General features: G+C 39.7%; 1 protein-coding gene across 1 annotated transcript in view; it reads right to left on the bottom strand.

Annotated features, from left to right (window-relative positions):
• Positions 1-317: 317 nt before the first annotated feature.
• LOC139743246 (E3 ubiquitin-protein ligase SMURF2-like) overlaps positions 318-24,843 on the bottom strand; it is a 73,789-nt gene continuing 49,263 nt past the window's right edge. The window contains 13 exon segments of the mRNA XM_071653743.1: positions 318-1,039; positions 1,725-1,809; positions 2,590-2,791; positions 3,470-3,590; positions 4,473-4,610; positions 5,448-5,626; positions 6,269-6,487; positions 6,901-7,051; positions 7,745-7,884; positions 7,886-7,969; positions 7,971-7,999; positions 8,874-9,217; positions 9,771-9,854. Coding sequence (XP_071509844.1) covers positions 940-1,039; positions 1,725-1,809; positions 2,590-2,791; positions 3,470-3,590; positions 4,473-4,610; positions 5,448-5,626; positions 6,269-6,487; positions 6,901-7,051; positions 7,745-7,884; positions 7,886-7,969; positions 7,971-7,999; positions 8,874-9,217; positions 9,771-9,854 — 1,876 coding nt within the window. The 3' untranslated portion in view covers positions 318-939.

Here is a 24,843-nt window from a genome sequence, read left to right as displayed (position 1 = left end):
CTGTTGATTCGGCAGTTGTTTCCGGCTGGTTCAGCGTGCAGCAAATTATGCATTGCTATTGAACCTGTGCAAAAGATAGCACATGCGCTATCCGCCGGCGATCTACTATGATTGACAGTTAACTTGCTTTACATCGACAATCAACAGCTCCCTCTAAAATTCAGGCTCTATGTGCCTTTAATGGCCACTGGGTAAAACCATGGTCCTGTTCCAATCAAAATTCATCCATGAGCCTCATGAAAAAAAAAAACCAGAAAATAAATAAATTAAAGCAAATCAAAATTGAAATTAATATCAAATGATAACTCTCTCAGAAGAATATCTATTATCCATTCAAAAAAAATCACTTCTCATATAAAGTTAGCAGACCACTTGTCTGCTCATGAAATCTTCATGTTTTTTTCTTGAACATTCATCCCTCAATTTGCACCAGATGCTGGTCAAAATAGGAAATATTGGATACAAAGACTGAACCCTTCCTTATTTCACTGTCTGAACACATCACCTGGGAGTCTTCTCCCCTTCACTTCTGGAGGATCAATTCACACCAGAAAACTGATCTCGACAGAGGAAGCACATCTAGTCTCACAGAGAGAACAAGCTCTGGCAATCCACATAGAGCAACACGTGTGAACTCTCCCTCTTTAAACACGACTTAAATGGCGATCAAACCTGTCAGGAATACAAAATACAACCGACGACAGCATTAATGCAAAACAAAAACACATGTCAAAAGAACTGTTCCGCTGTCTGATTAAGGAGCACTTCATTTTGTGTTGTTTGTTGTAGTGTTCAGTTTTTCACAGGAGGTCGCACTTGCTTTCCTTGAGAACGCACCACTTGCGTGTTTTGTCCACACATTTTCACAGCACGTGATTACATGCTATGAGGGTTCTCCCTTTTCCGTTTCCCTTCGTGCCTGGATTTGAGGGCAAGCCATCACTCTCCGGTGAATCCACATGTTTCTTCCACTGCACACGTGAGCTTGTCCAGAAACTTGGAGTAGTTTTCATACGGTGGGATGTCCAAGCGATTGAAGCTGGGTAGGATACCAAAGGGAGATTTGTCAGTGAGGCAAGCATTTGTACAAATTGAGACAATTCTAGGCATATCATTGCTAAATCATCTTCAGATTCAGGATCAATTTAAATGAGACACTCTTGGCATCAAGTTATCAACATGCATTACTCAAGCTGGGTCTTTTTGCCCCTCACATCACTTAGTACAACCGATTCTATTATCTAACTAGAATTTGATATTTAACACTGCGGCCACACCATCTTTCATTAACTAAGTTTAAATTTTATGGTCTTTGGACATCATGCACCCTATATGAAGTCAGGTCAGTCCATTAAAAAGAACATCTAAAGTTTTATTAGCGATGTGTCTTCTTCTTTCCCAACTTGAAATTATCATATTTATATCCTACGATCTGAGGCTACCATCTTCGACATGTTAAGTCAATAATGGCAGTCTCATTGATGCATGCCTACCGCTGCATGAACCTGATTTCACAATATTGTCAGAATAAAGAAATATCTCTCAAAACTGAGTATCACTTAAGAATGAAAGAATTGAAAATAAGTCTGTGGTATTTTCTTGTTCCCAGGGATACCAGACCTGCTCATTTTCTTTACTTCATCTGATGTGGATTGTGCCCCTACAGAAATGCCCGCTCTCCTTCCCCTCCCCTTACTACGTAGATGGTCAAACTGCAAACTTACCACGTGTGGGCCTTAGGGAGGAGGTCTGTGTTTGCATCTATCAGGTGGATGGTAAAGAGTCTAGGACTCATGGCACCTGTGGAACCTGATAAAAAGGGGAGAAATTGTCTTAGTGACTGTCTGATACTGTATACATCCTGAGGTTTTAATTTGCACGAATTTCACATGTCGTGTACTATTCGCAAATTTACAAACAAGCACATTATTAACTCTGACTTTCACATGAATGAAACTTGCAGGTCTCTTTTCATTGCTGCGCTCTACGATCAAGAATTTCACCGGTCATGAAATTGTCGGGAAGTCCCCACTTTCAAAAAATTAGACTTGCAAAATGTATGGTGTATACAGTATTCAACTGTGATGTAGGGTTCTTCACACACATTAAGTGGGCTAACTGTTGATGCACAGATTTCATAGAACACTGATAGGCACATCAAAATATTCACTAATGGGTTGAAATTGGAAGCATTTGTATTGACTGCAACATCCTCTTTTTCCTAAATCTTTTGAACGCTAACAAACAAAAGATTTGTAAAAGTCACCTCTTAGAGCAATCAAAAATGTTGGGAAACTTAGTGGTAAATAATCTTGTTTCACTTGATGGCCCTTTGTTTCTCTGAATGTTTATGAAGAGGGATTTACCATGCCTGCAACTAACACACATTGAAAACACTGGACTACTGATACTTCAATGAATTTTACAGCCTGTTGCAAACACAGACAATCATTGTGATGTGGGTTTTGTTTGTTACCCTTTTAGACTAAAATCACAAATATTAGTTCTGACAACATACTGCCTACAGTGACACTTCCTGGCGGGGACATAAAAAGGGAAAGAAACAAAAAAGTTGGGAAAGATATCTACCTTGTAGAGCCTTGAATCCCTCTAGAGGGACTTTGGATGTTCCTGTGACAAACTGGAGTAGCCGCGCCCTCTTTTCCTCATCAAAAGAATCCACTGCCTGCCAGAACCATTTGACAATGCTGGTGTCTGGTGAGCAGTTCTTCAGTCTGGTGTTGGCCTTCCAGTCCTCAACATCAATCTTGCCGAGACCGTTGATGAGAAGCTGTGTGGCAAAATTATATAAAGTATTCAATGATGAGAGAGAGATGAAGGAGCATGAGGAAGATATGAGGGAGAGATGAGAGAGAGGTAGATGTAGGAACATAAGAGAGAGATAAGGGAGAGATATGGAAGAGATGAAGGAGAAACATGGAAGAGAAGAGGGAGAGATATGGGAGAGATGAGAGAAAGATGAGGAGAGATGAGGAGAGATAAAAGGCATGAGGGAAAGATGAGGGAGAGATGAGGGAGAGATGAGGGAGAAATGAGAGAGAGATGTGGGATGTGGGAGAGATATGGGAGAGATATAGGAGAGATGAGGGAGAGATGAGGGAGAGATGAGGGAGAGATGAGGGAGAGATGAGGGAGAGATGAGGGAGAGATGAGAGAGAGATGAGGGAGAGATATGGGATGTGGGAGAGATATGGGAGAGATGAGGGAGAGATATGAGGGAGAGATATGAGGGAGATGAAGGACAGATGAGAAGAGATGAGAGGAAGAGAGATCAGAGAAATACACGAATGGAGGGAACATTTGCTAATGTCATGATAATCACACAAATGCCAATTCTGTATGAGGTCTGCAACCTGAAAGACTTTCAACAGATTTTGGGCACAGCTAGAATGACAACACTTTGAAGATATATAGCATGTTATCCGCCAGACAGGCAACATGGGCTCACCTCTAGCTCCCTCTCATCAAAGGGTCTGAGCAGCCTGGGTGGGATGAGTTCATGGAAGCCCTTCTGCAGGGCCAGGAACTGGGGTTCAATCCCCCGCAGGAAGCGCCACTGGACAAAGAGTCTGTGGGCAAAGAAGAAAACATTGCTATCACATTTATGATTAACATTTTTTAATGACAACATATTCATTTGAATTAGGATACCTGGGAATATAGGCGCTAAAGAATGCAACCACACACAAAAAAGAGGCATTAGATTCAAGTCAAATAAGACAAGATAAAGCCATGACTGCTTAGTTTTAGACACATGATGGGAAAACAGAATAAAATGCCACAAATTCCATCACTTCCCTAAAATACAATGATCATAGTTTTGCTCCCAGGCTCACGAATATATGGCCATGTCTAGAGTGTTTCTGCACATTCCATGGGCAATGAATATGATGTTTTCTATACATACAACAGTGCTAACCCCAACACCAAATTTGAAATGACATGTTGATACTTCCTGGGGGACGGTGCTAGCCAATGGGGAAAAAGCATGTAAATCACCAAATAATACAGTGGAGTTTGGTTCAGAAGACGACATTCAACACCGGGCCCAACCCCAGCTAGTGGACCTTCCTCATAGTTTTGAGGTCAACCTAAATACACCACCTGACCCCACTGGTGTATTGCAAGTGCTAGTTTTGAAACAACACTAACACCAGCACTAGCACCAAGCTTGAAATCATCCATGGTCTTTGTGGCCTATTTTGCTTAGCTGGTGATATACTGTAAAGCAAACAACATTCCCGGCAAGAAATTTTCACAAATTGGAGCTGACAGCCTTTTCCATGGCATGAACTTTTTTTGTGAGTTGCCAGTGGCATCCAATTCATTATAGTGTAGACAAAAACCTTGCATGCATTTTATTTTCGCAAATCTTGGCTCTCGCGAAATTTGCAACAATAAAATGCACGCGAACATTTCTGGTTTTACAGTAAGACAGAGGGCAGACTCACTTGACATATTTCCTCTTGTTCTCCTCTGTGACTGGGATGCTGATGCCGTTGGGTTTGAGTTCATGTACCTGCATCTGTCCAAATGAGTTGTGTTCCACTGCAAAGGTGTTCTCTAACACATCCGTAATGTCGTTCTCCCTGTATTAGTATGACAATGTACACGAAACACACAATAGCATTGTTGAGTACGAGAAAACACCATCTAGGCAGGTGAATTAGGATTGGCTAATACTTGTTGACCTGTGAGGATGACAAACCTCTTCCATTGAGAAATTTTGCATAAAAGCATATTTCAATTCAACCAGATGTGATCTTGCTCTCTCATTTACAAGAGTTGAAATTAATGTAGATCCATGTTCCTCTATCACAATTTTGCAATATCTATTTAACTCATTATATCAAGACTTACTTTCTTCCTTCTCTGATGTCTTAGTTGTAGTTTACTTTCAGCATTACTTTACGAATATACAATCACAGCTGTGAACATAATTCACTGGATATATTCACTTCACTTGCTTCATTTTGCACACATGAAATTATCCTGCTCCTTACACAGTTTGATTGATATCAAAAGTTGTGCTGCAACAAATTGTTATCAAATGTCGCCCTCTGTATTTTCAAAGATCGCAACTGCCGATTTGAAATTTTTACAAACATACTGGGGAAAAAAAGAAACCATTGGGACCGGTGGATCAGCAGTTGTAATTTTCAAAAATAACAGGGGATGACAATTAACAACAATCTGTTATATCTCATCTTTCCCCCTCTGCATTTATAATCTTTTTCTGATAATAATAGTTGCTTTAGCAAACACCCCTCAACACTGAATGCACACAAACAATAATCTTTTGGATTCAAACCACATAGGGCCTACTGAACTCGGTAGCCCCTCTGTATGGGGCTTAAATCAAGAAAGAATGTTGCCTGTTGGGCAGAATCATGAGAGAATGTCGCCCTCTGTTGGCAGCTACTCACAGCATCCAGATAAGGCTGCGGTAGACCTCTGGGTCCACCGTCTCCATGTCCTCCAGGCTGACTGGCTTGCCCAACAGCTGCTTGTAGAACGGCATGGTGAAGCCCCCGTCGATGTAGTGACCATGGAAGATAGCCAGACCGATGACCCGCCCGACGAAGTGAAAGTAGGACAAGTGCTCCTGTGTGGGAGAGAGAGAGGGGAGAGAGGTGTTGACAGAATGCAAACTGAAGACGTGTCAAAGACCTACCACTCCAACTCATTCATTTCATATCCAACAAAGATTACATTTGCATTATAGTAGGGCAACATGTGGAGAAAAAATGCTGAATAAACTACCCACTAGACTGGATACAAAAGATGACGGTGCTACGTTTCAATACTGTATAAGCTGTAATTTTCGCGAGGGTTTAATTTTCCCGAATTTTGCGAATCATTGTTGTACAGCAAATTTAACAACACGTGAAAATGTTACTGTGCGTCATGGTAATAGTGCACTTGTCATAGATTCGGTGTCATTTGCAAAAGCAACATCTTGCGAAAATGTCCATGACCTCCTCATTCGCGAAAATGTCCATGTACGCGAAAATAACAGCTTATACAGTATTACACTGGTATGCACATCTGGAAGCAGCAAATTTTTCCTTGTCTCACTGATGAGTAAATGTCACAATAAACCTTAGATGGTCAACAGAAGGATGATATTCAAGAGGATGAATTCACATTCTTTGAACATGATGATAAGTCAAGGGCATCAATTACAACTTCAAGTCATCTTTCGCAAACAGAGAAAAGCTTGCCGCAGGTGACCAACGATTCTTACCGGGTTGACACCTGAATCAGGGTTGATCTGTAGGGTGTAGATGTCATCCCGTGAGTACTGGAAGAGACCGTAGTAAGGGTTCAGCATCTCGTGGGAGAGGAGGTAGAGCCACTCCCTAGTAATGCCCCCATAGTCCAGCCCCTCCTCCGACTTGAATTTGATGGCCAGCCTCTTTCTCAGGTCCTTGGGTTTTAGCTTCATGATCTGCCGGTATGACTCCTGTATGTGAAAGAGAATCATGATAGGGCCATAGTATTAATAAAGGATCCAAAGATATTACCATCAAATTTATACTTTTCACAGGAAACTCACTTTTATCATTACAAACAGTCACATAAGTGATATACTAAGGCAGGTTAACTGATAATAATAAACATGGAAACTGAAATATATGTATCAAGGGTTCCCGGCAACTGCAACATTCCATGACTACTTGCAGAAACCAGTGGGAGGTTCTGAGCTAAAATTTGACCAGCACTCTTCAGATGATCATATATATATTATGTTATCTTCAGAACCAAACTTTGTATAACCTCAGACAAGTTAAAGAAGAGGGCTACCACCCTCACAGAGAAATTTAGCAGAGTCATACCCCTGGGCAAAAACACACTTCTGTCTGTTAGAATGCTCACCTCAAAGATGTTTTCCCTGGACACCTCTATCCTGCAGTGACCGGTCTGAGGCTGGACTGTGGCCAGTTCGGCATGCAGCAGCTTGATCTTCTGGACCAGGTCCCGTTTGTATTTGGGGACCGGTGACGAGTCCATGCTATTGCCATTAACTCTGTGGGCCCCAAAAGAGAAATATGCATTATGATGTCAATTCAATAGAAGCAAGTGTCCTATCTATAATGGGAGTGCATGTACAAAACCAATGCCAGCAGTGACCGGCTTTAGAACTGCATCATACTCTTGCTTTGAATTTAGCCATTCTTGGACTGACTTTGCATCTAGCCACAATATCTGCCATTGAATATTTGGGAGGCATTTTCTGTAGAGCAAACAAACAAAAAAATAATGACTTGCCAAACTTCCCACGTCCATTCAGACACTCAGCATCACGTGTCAGGCTCAATGGTTTGAACTCATTACATTTTCCTGTAACATGATCAGGTTTATGACGAAACAAATGATCTATTCTGTTCATACTACTTGAAGAATTTGAGCCAAATGGAGAAGCTGTAAGATGAACTCTAAACTAAATGGACGGAATCTTCCACTAGAGATGTGAAAGTGGAATAAAAACATAATGGCTAAAAAAAAACTACTGGTAATTCAATAATATTTGTCTCTCACTCTCCACATTACCATTTATTACACAGCATAAATATTTCAATTGGTTGTTATTATAGGTGACAAAGGAGATTAATGAAGCAACAAAAACATGCAGTAAGTGGTACTCTTGTAGAATTCTGAGAACCAAGCTTCATAGCTGTGATATCTCACGTGAGGAGCAGCACTCAGGCATAGGACTTACTTTGAAATTGCCCTGTTGATGATGTTGGCATCTAGCCGTGGGTCGGTGAACTGCGTGGTCCTGTTGTTGTGGTCCACGAAGTAGACGACGCCCCGTTGGCAGTGTGGCGTATCTCCCAGCCGGACCGGCAGACCTCCAATGGTCGGCCTCGTTGATGTGGAGGTCGCGGGGCATCCGTGGGGGGTCGTGCCACGTGCTGACCCCTGTACTCGTGTCCAGGAAGTATTACCTGGCCCTGTGCAGTGGTTCTTTGCTCTGAAAATTTTAAAAACATGAATGACAACTCCATCATTACTGGTGATATGTCTGTACACGTGAAGACACACAACAGATTATATGCAATGCCAGCTGAGGTTAATACATTGTATAAGGTTGCACAGTGTTAAAGGGATCATTTAGTTTTGGTTGAGACCTAATTTCAGGTTTCTAAACATTTTTTTTGATGAGATAATGAGAAACCTCTTCTGAAATATGAAAGAGCATGTAATTCTATGAGGAATTCAACGTTTATTTGATGAAAAATTGGTTTTTGAAATGGCTGAGATATCCAAAAACCGAGCGATTCTAATAAAGTGTGGAACCCACATTTTATTACGATCGCTTTGCTTTTCTTTGTTTTTTGAATGTTTTCAGTCATTCTGAACCCGATTTTTCATCAAATAAACTTTGAATTCCTCTTAAAATGGTATGCTCTGTACTATTTCATAATTGTTTTTCTTGGTATTTCGCAAAAAAGTTAAAAGCCCAATTCTCATCTCCACCAATACTGTACCATCCCTTTAACACACAACTCTGTCCTGAGGCAATCTCCTACCTCAGCTGTAATATGTCTACAATAAACAGTAAAAATATTTACTTTTTGTGAGCCCCAACTTGCTTCCCTGATCATACTTTTTGTATTATATGTCAACTGTATCATTACATGTAAATGTATGTTATGTAACTGTTATTGTGATTTTCATTTGGCTGAATGAATAATAATAATAATAATAATAGCAATAATAATTATTTGATTGGCAGCCATGTCACTTCCACTTCCATTCTTAGAGCATTTCATGCTCCCACAAACATCTACATCACACTTTAATGGGGATGTAGGGGAGAAACAAAACAGTGCTGGTGGACTTACCGTAACCCTCAGGCAAGTCAATGACGCGGTGCAGGGTGGAGCGGTTCATGTAGTTACGCATCCGAGAGGACTGCCGCCGGTAGTGCCTCTCTAAGGCCTGCAGTGCTTCTTCCCCGTACACATCCCGCCGACTCGCCGCCCCAGACCGCCCCCTGGGACCCTCCTCACTACCACTGCTGTTACTAACCCCCTTTCCTCCCCCTCCCCCTTCACTGCTGGAGCTGGGTCGGCCCTGGTGGTGGTGATGGTGGTTGTGGTGGGATGCTGGGCGGTGGTGGTAGTGGTGACCGTTGGCATGGGCTGACGTTCGTGATAACGGAGCTTGTGAGTACTCTGTGGCAGGTCTATGGAGAAAAACCACAAAGCCCACAATGATGAACAAAGAAAACACTCACATATGAAAACTACATGTTTTTCACCTTAACCTGTAATTACAACAACCAGTCTATAAAAACTAGGAAACTAATTTTACGATTTACTGTGAATTTTTTTGTCATCATTTACCACGTCGGAGAATTTAATTAAAAAATCTAGATGTATGAAAACATAATACACCAATAAAAAATTGCTGAGGTTTTCATATAAAACTAAACTGACATAAATATTCCATAATGAAAATGAAAACCAGATTTCCAGACAAGGGACTACATTAGGTACCACAATCGATAGGCAAATTAAAGACAGACACAAATCATAAAGAGGAAATAAACTCAAACCTGTCTACATTAGTCAGGAAGAGAGCACATTACAGACATGAAGGAAGAAAAACTAAATGTGAATTGCTTTGAAGAGATCAAGTTTAGAAGTCCTTCAAGATGTAAAGTGGTCTCAACAGCTACGTAGTCTACAATAGGATGATATGACGGTAGTACTCGGAATCATTCATCTTCATCATACCTTGTTGGCCTATCCCACTGGGTGGTTCGTGTGAGGTGATTGACGTAGTATACTCTCCCTGAGGTGGATGTTCGCTCTTCCCATCTGAAAAAAAAGCAACGCAAGCCAGAAAAACGAAAAATTGTCAACGATCCTGGAGCACCAAAAATGATAAGGTATAAGAAACCGCAGTATATGCTGAAGTTTCCCTACAGGATAGAACATGACCTCAATAGAAAAGTATAGCCAACTTACAAAGACAATGAAGCACTTCAAACTGATTTTTTATGTTAGTTTTGAAAACCTTCAGCCACAGGGCCCTGAATCTATGCTGCACATAAAAACAAGCAAGCACAAAAGTAGCAAATGTATTGAAAGAATAGAAAACAGTCATAATTTGCTAGTTTGTTTGTTTGTTTTTTAACACTGAAGAGCCTTTATTATCACATTCATTTAAACTGAAAGGTTTGCAAATATCTTTTGACATTGATGAACGCGTCTTGCCAGACTCTTTGTGTGATCTCCTTCTCTCCTCTTATCTCTATGGATAAAAATCATTTGTGAAAACATCATGTTCAGTTCCAAAACCAACATACTCATCAGAGTTGTTAGACAGGGTTCTTCAAACACAATCTATATCTACAGCTATTCAAGAGGAAGACATGTACCTCCCTATAGATATAGAATTAATATGTAATTCCCTTCAACTTTGTACCTTCTAAAATTTGATCTTGTGCAAGTCAAGTCAAACTCAGTGAATATCAGGATTAACCTTCCCTTTAAGTTCAATGACCTCTTTGTTTATGCATGAACAGTTTACAGGAACTGCCATTTTGTGCTAGTATGGTAAAATTTTCCCACGGTGTTGCTGTCAACAATAAAAATGGCTGTACTACCACAGAAAATAAAAGCAACAAATCATGCTTCACAAATTGTGAAGATGGGGAGGCGTGTTTGAAGACAATAGTGTTGTGAAAAATCTAAAATTCTATGTTCTTTGAGACTATCAGTTGATTTCTGTAGCCTGCTCTTCCCTTTTCTAGGTAGGGGAAATGGAGGTGGGGATGTATGGTACCATGTGGCAGTATTCTCAAATCACAATGCTGGTATGATAGTACATGCTGCTTACATGATTGGCTCATCGCATTAAACTTATAACACAAGATTCACTTCCTCCTTTCAATGTGTCTGATAAATATCTTCCAGGTTTAAAACAGAAAGAAAACATAAAGTTGATTACAATGAATACAACTGTAGCTTCCCTGAAGGAACTACATGTATGTGAAATTTTCTCACGGTCTACTTGATGTACATAAATACAGTATGACACATGCTTTAGACAGAAACATACGCAAAGAAAATTATGTTCCATGTGTCTTCACAGTGAAATAACTGACGGTCCTTCTCAGTCAGTTACCCACACCAGAGGTATATTTCCATATGAAAATGATGCAAGAACATTCACTTTCGCTTTTTTTTCCTCCTATCATTCACAAACACTCCAAAGTAATCATTTCAAGGATTCTGCACACAAAGGCAACAGCATACTGCATATGCCATCTATTTTGCAAGTATAATATTTTGCAAATTAGGACATGCATGATAATTTTGCCAGAGGTTCTATTCATCATCAATCATATGAACAGAACGAGAAAGAAGTAAACGTATCATCAATTTTTTGCTTTTTTTTCAGCAGAAAAATAGGATTTCCCATTCTGGAGATGACGGTGACAAGACATTTGCTCCTGTGACAATTGCTCCGGTCTTATTTTCACCAAGGAATTAGGTTAGGGTTAGGGTTGTGATATTGTGATTTGTGGTGGTTGGTTTTAACAGCATGCAAATTTTGACGATTGGGTAAAAACATTCAGTCAAATTTTGATGACCTTTGATATTGACCTTTCATCTGTCATCTCTGTGAAACTGATAGATTGATTCATTTCTATCTCTCTAACCAAATGATATCACCATTGTACACACATAAATGAATACATGGCTAGAAAACTATAATGTTCAACTAGAGTACAGTGACCTTTGACCTTGAATTCATCACCACTATCATGTTCATGCAAAAAATTGGCTCATTATTTCTACGCTTCCGAACACAATTCCATTACCACTGAACTGTGCCTATCCATCCTCACTTTCTCTCCATGCATGGCAGAAAAAAAATCAACAATGAAAACAAGACACAAAAGAGGAAAAACAAATAATATATACAGCCAAGAGGGACAATTCTTGGTGTAAAAGGCGGTAACATCTGACAACCACCTAAGTCATTTAAGTTTTGCATATAGTGTGTCAACAAAGAGAGAAACCAATCAATAACTTCAGTAGTTTGCAGCAATTTGCCTAGAATGTCAGGCAAATTGTAATTTGATATGATAGTTAAAACAAGTGTTTCCTGTCAATCCAGCAATGGAAAGAATGAATTAAAAATGAAGTGGGTGATGGAGCCGCGCGGCACCATGAGACGGTCGGCAGTGACATCACCAGACGGTGGTGGTCACCGTGCCGTCATCTCGGTGCAACCACTTCAGGGAAGGCCGGCTCCATTTGGCACCAGTCGCTGTCTGATCATCCCTACTTCACACAGGCCAGGGTGAACACCCTTTCAGTTTGATCTCTAGCTAGCTAGCTGCTAAGCCAGCTAGCTAGCTGCTAAGCCAGCTAACAAGCACAGGGCTGTCCACAGTCAGTTTTGCAGCCCACACGGCAGTGGCGCGGGCCCGCCGTAATCCTCTCCCCACACTTGAACCGTGGGCGCCTCACGTCCCACCGGCGGTTAATGCCACTGTCCGTAGGTGTCTGCTACTTTGGCCGCAGGATTACTGCTGCTACTATGTCATAACATGTGCATGCCAACACATGAGGAAGGTGACTTGTGCATCTACAATGCAGGAACCAGAATATTCTGGTTACGGTGTGACAGAGAACTTGGGGGCCATGTGCTATAAGCACCTTACAGTATGCACAGCAAGTGTATTTCATTTCATATCCCATTTTTTGTCCTTATTTATTGTCTCTTATCCACTACAAAAATATTCATCGCTGACTGCAAAAAGGTTTTTAAAACTCATATTTGGAAGACTCTTTGTGGTTCAGGAGAGATGCTGTTGCCAAGATAGGCAAGCCAGGAGCAAATCAACAGCAACAAAAAAACAGCTCATTAATCATCCCAGATGATATTGATAAAGGCAGGATGAATGAAGAGTGACTAGACTCTGAACTATTGTGGTAAAGTGACAGTAAAAGTGAATTGATTATCAAAACAAACAAAAAATGTTTTGTATCTCATCAATAATGCAGTGTACATAGCAAAGGCCAAGCAGTATATAAAAAAAAAACCTAACATTAAAAATGAGCAATGACTTCTTGCTGCTATACAATGACAGTGTAATGTGTCATGTCTCAGTGATTCTACGGATTCAGTGCCCTTTAATACATCCCTTGATAGTACAACGTACACACAGAACTGTGTCTCAGTACCATCTGGAGTTTTCTCACTATGCTGCAACACTTCCCCGAATTTCGTCTGACGAGCACACACACACACACACACACACACACACACACACAAACACACACATACACTCACACATACATGACATGAAGGTTTTCTTCCAGCGTTCTCTAGCCAGAGGCTAGGCACCAATTCAATTTAGTGTGGCCCCAATTAGAGGCTACAGCTGTTGTTGACCTAGGGGAGCAGACAACATCTGAACATTACTGTAGCTGTCACTATTGTATGCAGGTTGATGCTTAATGTGACTTCCACAATATCTCGACCTTCTTTCGACTCATTACTGAAAATAGTGACTGGTTTTAGTCCTCAAAGGGGCTACTAGCAGGGTCCAGAATTCGGACCTACCATTCCTTTAATATCATCGAACATTTTTGGTAAACAATTGTATTACTGGTCATATCATGAACTGTTACATATTGTTGGCCATAGGCCTATAGCACTGACATCATTTTTTTTTTCTATAGATTCATGCTGAGCATGGGATGCCTATTGCAAAGAAGAATGCGAGTAAAAGTCTTTCTAGGGTATCATTTCATAAGATCATGAGTAGTTAAGATGAAAACAGTCAGTGATTGGATAAGGATTAATGCAAAGCAGCAGGCCATTCATTAAAATGTTTCACCATTTTCTTATTCTATGTAATGCTGCAACAGGAGTATTTGTTGATTTGCATACTGCATGGAATAATGATTTGGGAATGCAGCATGTAATAAAATTAGGTGATACAAGGTCGGGTGGGCACTGTGCAAATGAGGCTCAAAAACTCTCATTAAATGATTTGTGCATAGCTGTGGGCTTGTTTGTGGCCCTGCCAAAATGGCTACAACTGATTCAAATTCTGGCTGACGTGAAAAACTCTAGTGCTCTGACTGACCTATATAACAGATTATGACTTCTATTGTCTGAAGAATATTCTACTGGTAATCTCAGGGTTTGATTTTAGAAGCCATTGTTCCCTTGACTTTGTTAAACAACTTCTTTCCTCCCTGATGAGCATGATCAAACCTTTTGAATGGATCATGCTGTATATTCCCTACCATGCCAGTCAACATCTACCATGGTACTCTGGCTTACAAAACTTAGGTGGCCATTGTTGCCTTGGTCAATTGAAAAGTCCACAAAGCACTTTTCCCAAAATGGGCAGTGATCTTTACATGAAGAACTTTTCATGTAGTTTGAAGGAAAAACATGCCACCAAGCCACTGTTGTTGTGTACTTCACAGTAGTTACTATTAAGTTTTGATACTTACCAGTATAAGGTCCACGCAACTCTTGTCGGCGGGGAACCAGAAGGGCTTTAGTGGGTTATTTGTACCATGTTGTAAAGATCGATCTCCTCTACATTACGGTATCCATTTTAAACTATTTTCATTTTCAGTAAAATGTTAAAAATTATAAGTTATAACCACAAAGGCGGTATTTTACCTCATATATGGAACAAATAATTTACCCACTTTTGATTAAATGAACTTTTTATTTCACGAAAACTGAATGTTTCACTTTTATTTATGCTCAAATCTTAGAATGTGATCTAGTGCCCTTCTGGCACTCAGCTTATGATATCATCATACATCCTACGGTCTCTTGGGACTTGGCACTCATTTCACTGGACAAACTAGGTCAGAGAGATCCACTTTTGGCAGACCTTTCATCAGTTTGAAAGCAGAGTCAACTCTCCTCATAACTGTGACTAATATTTGGACTCCGGGAGAAATTTGTTTACAGCCCATTTAACTTTCTAAATTAAAGTTTGAATTGGCCGACTTGGATGAAGGTAAAAGTTACGGTATGAATGCTGTCAAAGTTAACTAACTTCCAGTTAACATAAATGCTCTTCACCACAATATTCTCTATGGTTTAGTTATTGGAAAAGTAAATAATCACCTGGCAGAGTGTCAGAGTTAGCAGACAGTGCTGGCATAGTTAGTTTTATTAATCAGGACATTAAATCTCATCTACAATGTATGACTGTTAGATTAGGAGTTAATTTGCTTCCACCAGGCATTGTAAACATACAGCCAAGCAACCACCCACTCACTATCCAGTAGTCTAGACAGTTATTACATCATCTATACATCTCCAATGACAGATCTGTTTTGTATATTGTATGTCAAACCTCATTTCTCTGTACTGGTGTGCATCAAAGTCCAAGTATTGTCTCACCGGGAAAAAAAGAATGTTTGGCTTTTTTTTCATTTTCTTTTTCATCTTCCCATAAGATGCAGGGTTCTCGCCAGGAATTTCTTCACGCTTGTCGGCATTCATGCGCGCTGTTCTGGGGGTGGGTACGGTAGGGGGGTTCCCCCTCCCGCGCGAAGCGCGGAAGCCTTCGCTAATGCTCAATACAACACAGATAAATCGCCGCTAAAATGCCACTAAATGCGACATTTTCACGGAGATGTAATGAACGTTGTGAGGGGCATATTCTCACAGAAACAATGCAGAAACTCCATACCTTTTGTTAGCGGCAGTTCCTAAATAATAAATGAAAGAGAAGTAGGTGCCGATGGTGGAGGTTCCGATTTCTTTTAGGCCTTTCCTGTTTCACTGTTGCACTAATTAGCCGTCTCTGCATCGCAACAACGCGCGCCGTGTTGCTTTCTCGCCGTCTGCTCGACCACGTGGTAGGCCTATTGCATGCAGATGCGCGAGAAGCGATCGAGAACTTTCGGGACATGGTTGCACTTTCCTTTCTGGGTATACTGCGGTAGTTTGGCCGTGACATCAAAGAGATATCATACAAAAATGTAATGATGGTCATTATTCCGAAGGTTTGTTTAATCATAAAATGAAACGATTCATGAGTACTTTGAAGGTTTGTAATCGAAAACAACAACAACACCAAAGGTCGGTACTACAGATGAATGTTCAAAATAAAACTGATTTCGTTCGAAGATTAACAAACATTTTTTCTTTTTTCTTTTCCGATCAACGAACCTTCAGAAAGGAATCTATCATCTATCATCGTGATTGCTTCAGAATAACAAACCTTCAGAATAAGAAAACACCCTTTTGGGGCCGTTGTTGTATTCCGAAATTATACTGGCAGAACATTCGAAATAACAAAACTGATTTCGTTTGGATATAAACGAATATTTTCTCCTTTATAATTTTTCTATTAACGATCATTCAGAATTAAGAATGTAGAGTATTATTTTGCCATTATTCTTTCGGAGCAACGAACCCTGAGGGTAAGAAAACTGTAACCGTTTTCATTTCTTCTTTATCGTTTTCCGATTAACGATCGTTCAGAATTAAGAATCTAAAGTATTATATCGTTATTCTTTGGCAGTAACGAACCTTCAGAGTAAAAGAAAACTGTAACCGTTTTGGGGCCGTTGTTTTATTCTGAAATTTCACTGACGGAAACGTTCGAAATAACAAAACTGATTTCGTTGTGAAATGAACGGACATTTTTTAAAATCATTTTCGGATTAACGAACTTTCAGAATAAGGAATATAGCATTATTTTTTCATTAATCTGTCGGAGTAACGAACCCTAAGAGTAAGAAAAGTGCAACTGTTTTTTGGGCAGTTTTATTCCAAATTTCACTGGCAAAACGTTCGAAATGACGCACTGATTTCGTTTTGAAATTTACGGACATTTTTCTTTATTCAATTTTCGGTTAACGAACCTTCAGAATAAAGAATCTATTATTATTTCATCATTACTACTTCTGTCGGAATAACAGACCCTTATATAGAGTACGAAAACACGCTGTTTTGTGCCATTGTTTTATTCCGAAATTTCACTGACAGAAACGTTCGAAATAACAAAACTGATTTCGTTGTGAAATGAACGGACATTTTTTCTTAATCATTTTTTGGATTAACGAACCTTCTGAATAAGGAATATAGCATTATTTTATCATTAATCTGTCGGAGTAACGAACCCTAAGAGTAAGAAAAGTGCAACTGTTTTTTGGGCAGTTTTATTCCAAATTTCACTGGCAAAACGTTCGAAATGACGCACTGATTTCGTTTTGAAATTTACGGACATTTTTCTTTATTCAATTTTCGGTTAACGAACCTTCAGAATAAAGAATCTATTGTTATTTCATCATTACTACTTCCGTCGGAATAACAGACCCTTATAGAGTACGAAAACACGCTGTTTTGTGCCGTCGTTTTATTCCGAAATTTCACTGACAGAAACGTTCGAAATAACAAAACTGATTTCGTTGTGAAATGAACGGACATTTTTTCTTAATCATTTTTTGGATTAACGAACCTTCAGAATAGGGAATCTAGCATTATTTTATCATTAATCTGTCGGAGTAACGAACCCTCAGAGTAAGAAAACTGCAACTGAGTGTTTTGGGGCAGTCGTTTTATTCCCAAATTTCACTGGCAAAACGTTTGAAATGACGCACTGATTTCGTTTTGAAATTTACGGACATTTTTCTTTATTCAATTTTCGGTTAACGAACCTTCAGAATAAAGAATCTACAATTTATTATTTCATCATTACTACTTCTGTCGGAATAACAGACCCTTAGAGTACGAAAACACGCTGTTTTGTGCCGTCGTTTTATTCCGAAATTTCACTGGCAGAACGTTCGAAATAACAAAACTGATTTCGTCGTGAAATGAACGGACATTTTTTCTTAATCATTTTTGGATTAACGAACCTTCAGAATAAAGAATCTAGCATCATTTTATCATTAATCTGTCGGAGTAACGAAAAAAAAAAAATGAATCTTGGTGGCGATAACTGATGCTGGTGTAGAGAAAAACAAAGACAGCTCGCTCAAAAGATGCTTCCTCCTTTCAGTTTATTTTCTCCCCAGTCATTCCTATCGTTCTCCTCCCATGAACCCCTGCCATGCAGGGACGATGAACAAAACAAAATGTTACCGATGCTGCAATGAAAAAAAAGAAGAAGAAAGAAACACGTCCTCAAAGCAAATTATCTACACTTTTCAAGTTGAACAAATTGATGTTCGTAATGAAGAATAAAAAAAAAACACGACCTCAAGCAGTGGGGAAACTTGATATCATGGCTTGTGGAAATTTCCATGAAATTTCCACGAAAGCCAGGTGTCAGATAAAGAATCTCGCGCGTACTGCCACCTTGCTTCAGTGGTCGTAAACAGCATGTACATAGCATGTAAACCAACTGGGAACATTGATGAATGATCATCATTTATTTTCTGCCCGTGAAGGCCCCCTAACCCACCTTTTAACAAACCCAAGCCAGAAGCGCGTGGAGCATTACGTATACGTTGAACTTGAAAGACCATCATGACAGAATTACTATAAATTTCGGCCCGGAGAAGGAAAATGGAATATTCACGAATGACGTTTACAAATCCATAGAAATTGAAAAGGCTAAAATGGAACGCATGGCTTTTAGATTTAAAAAAAAAATAACCCACTGAAACTACCAAAACCTAAATAACAATTTGCATTTGCTTACTCCATCGCAAGTTCTTTTTTCTTTTCTTTTTTTAACGAAAAATGGAGTTAATTTTCTCTCTGCGGCAATGCTTTGAACGCATCTAATTTTGCGTCATTGCCGATGGCCAGCTTCCTAAAGAATTGATACGAATCCTTTCACATATACGAAACAAAGTCTAAAGATCCTGGATCCTGGCGGTGAATTTCGTTGGTATTATAAATCCTGCTCACTATCAAAATTTAATCATCTGTTCATTGCGCCATTTTACCAACCAACTGTTCCTGAAAATTTCATCCTAATCTGTTCCCAAATTTTGACTTATTTTGCGAAAAAAGAGACAGACAGGCAGACAAACTAACAAACAAACCAAAGCAGCCAAAACAAAAAATACAACCTTTGGCGGAGGGGGGCATGCATTTCATATCGTTTGTTTTTGTGTAACCCGACAACAAGCGTGACAACAAGCGAGCACGTGTCAGCCTTTCTCAGCCTCCTTCGGCCTCCAACCCTCTCTTTCCGTCCTCTCTCTCCCTCTCACAATACACTGTACCGTTGTACACGCACAGGCGGCTGTAAGTGGCCGGCTGGGTGCTTGTGCATGTGTGTGTGGATCCCAAATCAGAGCGCATGTGAGTGAGCAAGTGTGTGATGTGGTGTGTATCAGCAGGGAGGTGAGACCTCCCTGGTATCAGCTAGTACGTCGCTCTGTTGAGCCGCGTTGTTGTGATAGGTGCGATGACTGCATGGGTAAATTTTTGCACTTGTATAAGTATGTAAACTGCTGCTGCTTTCAACATCTAGCTTCCTTTCTAGCCAGATAATAAAGACTGAAAAAGGCGAGAAATTGGTCCGAACTTAGCTCTACAAGCAAGTTACCCTTGTCGGCAAGTTCACGCGTGGTGTTACCCTTGTCGGCAAGTTTTAGCCTTGTCGGCAATTGCTTCTTCAAACCGCACGCTTGTAGGGGCCGACAAGGGTGATATACGCTGGCGAGATCCCTGAGATGGAGTCAAAATTTGATCTGAATGGTAAATGACTACTCAGACACCATACTGAATATGTTGAGGCTACACATTGTACATGTAGATATGTATTAAAACTAGGAATATTTTTATTTTGTTCAAAAAACAAAGACATACACAATGAGTAATGAGTAAAACAGTAATGAGATGTCAGAAGTTTGTTCTGAAAGTAAACATCTCATCTCAAGCTTTCATGTGATTTCAATATATGCAAGGTATACCTTTCTATGAACTGCAAATTTGGGTCTGTACAGCCAAAGACCTACCAGACGTTTTTCTTCCTTTCTGTGCAGCCTGTAAATATTCATACTACTCATTTGAAGCTTTGTTAAAAAAATAACAACAACAAAGGCTTTTGGAAATGTGTTTTGATAGTGGGTATTTAAACATGTTCCAATCATGGAAAGATTATAAATGCAACTCATCAGCTGAGCAGCATCTCATCCTCTATGCAAGAGCTTTTTGGATGAGATAAATATCACAGCATTCGTGTCCTTACCTTAAAGGACAAGTTCACCTTCATAGACATGAGGGTTGAGTGAATGCAGCAATATTAGTAGAACACATCAGTGAGAGTTTGAGCAAAATCGGACAATCCGTTAAAAAGTTATGAATTTTTGAAGTTTCTGCTCAGTCACGGCTGGATGAAAAGACTACTATAGCTTGTGATGTCACATGAGTACAACGATATAAAGAAAGAATAAAGAAAATTCAACATATTTCCATTTTTCTAGCATAACAAAAGAACACTTGACTTCTCTCTTTCAGAAGGTAGGGGAAATAATATTACCCTTAACATACGTCAGTTGCAAGTCGAAGAACTGTGTACTTTATTCAAAAAGTAAAGTTTTGTGAAATTCTCTTTTTATTTTCCTTATATAGTTGTACGCATGTGACATCATACACTGTAGTAGTCTTCTCTTCCAGCAGTGACTGCACAGATACTTAAAATATTCGTAACTTTTGAACGGATTGTCCAATTTTCCTCAAACTTTCACTGATGTGATCTACTAATATTGCTGCTTTCTCTCAATCCTTATGTATATGAAGGTGAACTTGTCCTTTAATGCTTAGTATTTGTGAGATAATTGCTGTGTTGTATTAAGATTTTAATTCGTAAATTTTCTCACTAGAAAGGCATAAAAATGCACGGAGAATGATGTGTGCCAGCCCATGTTCAGGTAACAGAGATTCAGATAAGCGGTTGCTGGATAACCGAGGTCACGCTGTACTTTCTCTTTTTAATGGTCCTCATCAGCATTGTGCTTGACAACATCTCAAACACAATGACTGAAGCATATGGCAGGCTGCGACCCAAGGAGTGGGGATGGAGACAAGCTCGTACGTTGGAAGGGGAAATATTACATCATTCGGCAGGGTGAGACTTTTGATTGAATTCTGAGAAAGAGTTCCGGCCGGACGGGATAAGGAGCTGTCTAGACAGGCTGACTTCTAGGCCACTGACTTAATCACTAAAGATGAACATGGGTGCATGGTAACTCAGATACATTATTTACTCCTGAGAATATGTTACCACACAGGGCATATGGGAAGTATTGTCTTTGGTGGTACGGAAGGCAGGGGAACAGAGGTGACTGATGCTACTAAAATCATTTACTGCTTTACGGTGGAGCCACATCAAGATCCTGATTACCATGTACTGTCGCATTAAAATGAAACAAAAAAGGCATTTTCCTTTTCTATATAAATGTGGAGAAGGCACTCATAATTAGTTGGTGACTTAAAACAGTAAGGAACTCCCCTCTGAAAAAGCCCTTACTTCGAGCAAAAACACTAAATTTGAGGAGTTGCTGGTTGGCTTCATTTTATCATGCTTTATCTTCATACTAATGATCTCATAATGACTACAGCTTTTTCTTTTTAACTACGTGTATCGAAGCACAAAACTTGTTTATATCAAGACAGAGTACATAAACTTGAAGCAAGAGGACACTTCCTACTACACGGAGAGACAGGAAACTCTTCGCAAATATGACTGAAACTAAAATCCCAGCAAATCAATCATTTGTGGATTCTGCCAGGCTCTCTGTCTCCACAAAGCTGGAGATCCATCACTTATTTGGCGACAACAAGCAAACGATGGATTAAAAGTTATGAAGGAAGCTAATGACACTATGAAAGCAATAAAATAACAGATGTAAACAGCAGGAAATATCGTGACACTACGATAACAATAAAAGCTGCACAAACTTTGCATCGACCATCCCACAATTCAAGCAAATTACTTTCACAAAGACATGATTCCTTCCTGAGTTTGAATATTTCAAGACAATTTTCAGTCTGCATTGCAGTCACTAAAAACAAAGTGGTTAACCAAGCACAAGACCTGCATGTGTGGTCCCTTGTGGAATCCAACACAGACAAAACAAAATAAAGGCAAAATTACAATACTGCCATATAACTGGCATGGACAACTACAAGGTTTTAGATGAGCACTACCAATATAACAGGTCTATATTTCATCTCAACATTAGTGGAGCCAGGAAAGCTAAAACAGAAATCTCATTGTGAACACCTTATTACATGCTTCCTTCCTGCATGGAGACAAATATACTCATGTCAAGCTAACAGAGTAAAATTAGTACATACAGCAGAACTTCTCATTGAAAATGATAATGCCCTAATTAGATTAGTGCCACACAATAATTGTAGTGAAGTCACATGAAGTAGGAAATGAAACTCTTTAATTATGATAGCATATGATAGGTATTTTCTAGCCTTGACAGAAAACCAATAAGATAGTGAGCTTATGAAATAAAACAAAACAAAACAAAACAAAACAAAAACACTCTCACAACATTCCCAACTACAAATTGAAATAAATTCTACCAAATTACAGTTCATAAACCAGAGAGAAATCAAAGCCATAGCACTTAAGATATAACTAGATAGATGAATACAGGAGATAAACTTGGAGGGGGGGGGGGGGAGGGTAACAATTAAGATACAAAAATCTTTTAGATGTTTGATCTTAATCTCCTATGAGTCCTATTCTGCATTTGTATTTAGGCCGTATGCTATAGTGCACTGTCACTTAAGCACCTTGGTAAAGTGGATAGAGCATTACACATTACTCATTGTTACCATCAACAATAAACTTCAAATACGGATGGAATACGAACGGGGGAGCAGACAAGGAGACAGATTGTACTAGGTTAGGGCGATAGATCATTACATCCGTTGGACAAAACTAGAATATTTCTTACAAATAATGAGGAAAGAGTGTTTTTATCATGTGACAGGCATGAAGATGAACAATCCCTAAACATTGTTATTAGCAATAACCAACTAATCTATCTGATATTTGCTGATTTTGCACTGTCTTAAACTTCTGTAGGGCCTTTCTCACTGTGGACTGGATTATGGGGAATACCCTTTGGGGGAAAAAAAAGGGGGAAAAGTGCATTCAACCCTTGAGACACTGTCTGACTTACAAGCACCCTCAGTAAAAGTGAATAACAATTTAGACTCTAATTGACCTTGACACATTGGCTGAGCAAATTCAGAGCATTACTAATGGACCTATTTTGTCACCGCAATCTAGGAAGTCAGCATTAAAGGTTGCACATTGTTTGGAGCATTCATCAGAGTCAGACGAACAAGTCTTGCTGAACATTTCAGATATGATGTAATGCAGAAATTGTGCTGGACATCCAGCGAATTCAATCTGTGCAAGTGTGCAACCTATGTAACTGACTGTTCTTTACCATGCGAGGTAGAAGAAAATATATTTGGTATCAAATCTACACACACTTTCTCCCACTACCCACTATACTGCATGCCCACCATGAGCCTCTTTATGAATCATGAAATATGATCTTTGTGAATATGAAATCAAGTCAGGCTGAAACAAGTAATAAAGATAGTTATAGGTTTGTCATGCCCCTCTTCCACAGAGTTTTTTGCCAATTGGTCACTCATTGAAAGCATAGTCTTTTTGTGTGTGTGTTCAGGTCACCCTCTGAAGTGTCTCATATCAGAGTCCAATGTATCTGATTTGTGTTGGTCGACTATCAGGTCAGTGCCAAACGCATCGGGTATGATCCAACGAGGCAAGATTCTCTGATGAAGGAACTTATGCTCAGAGCTTAGTTCACCATTGGACGTCATTACCAGTCACAAGTCAAGTCAGTGTCAGACAAATGTTGAGTCAATCTGATGTGTCAGATTTGTGTTATGCGGCTATCTGGCGTGTCCAGCTGACGTCCTATGACAGTCTGTTGAGTGTCCAATGAGTAACAGTCATCAGACTGGGCAACTTGGGACCAGGTCCTACAGCCTTTTTGGCAATGATATCACCATTGATAAGCCTCCGTGGAAGTCTCCAGAGCTTGTCAGCTAATATTTCATCGGAACCTACAGGAAAGCTGAAATTTTTGCATCTTGGGAATCAGGTGAAGCGTGAATAAATTAAATATCTCACACTTAAACTTGTGGAGGCGGCGTGGTATAATGGTTTCGACAGTCAAACCACAACCAGGGAGGTTGTGGGTTTGGAATCCAATCAAGGACTGTCATATTTGTCCTTCATCAAGACAATTAGCCCCTCTACCCAGGAGTATAAATCGGCACCTGTTTGGAGAAGGGCAATTACTGGTAGATGATTTTTCCAGAGAGCCATGATAGGCAGTAAGGAACGAAACCTGACCCAGAGATTGTGTCCTGCGCAGTGCGAATGCTGTACTAAAAATTGTATAACACAGGTAATCACCTACAGCTGTACGTCGTGCCCTTTAAAACATCATAAAATGTTATGAAATTGTCAGTTATACACAGCAGATATAAAGAAGCATGTTTACCCTTCAGTATCATCTGCGTTATTTTGATATTGGGTGTCAATGCCAGCCTGTAAAACCACCCTTCTAAAGTGATACACTTTTGCAAAGAATGCAAAACACACTACCTCTTTAATATACTTGCTACTCAAAATATGCAAATAATCATAGTAACATTAATTAGCGCCATGATATCCCAGACTAATCCATCAGGTAACGTCGCCTCTGATGGCGGAGAGGCAGAAACCACACACATTTCTCTGGTTTAAGGCAGGATGCAAAGATGAGTAATAATTAACATGCTCTCTTGCATGCACTGACAAAAAGTAAACCTCACCACACATGTTAT

Source organism: Diadema antillarum, unplaced genomic scaffold, assembly GCF_040938485.1.
Source record: "Diadema antillarum isolate AM-2024a unplaced genomic scaffold, OU_Dant_1.0 seq00001060_RagTag, whole genome shotgun sequence".
In the NCBI taxonomy this organism is placed as follows: Eukaryota; Metazoa; Echinodermata; class Echinoidea; order Diadematoida; family Diadematidae; genus Diadema; species Diadema antillarum.
This window is presented reverse-complemented; position numbering and strand designations above follow the sequence as displayed.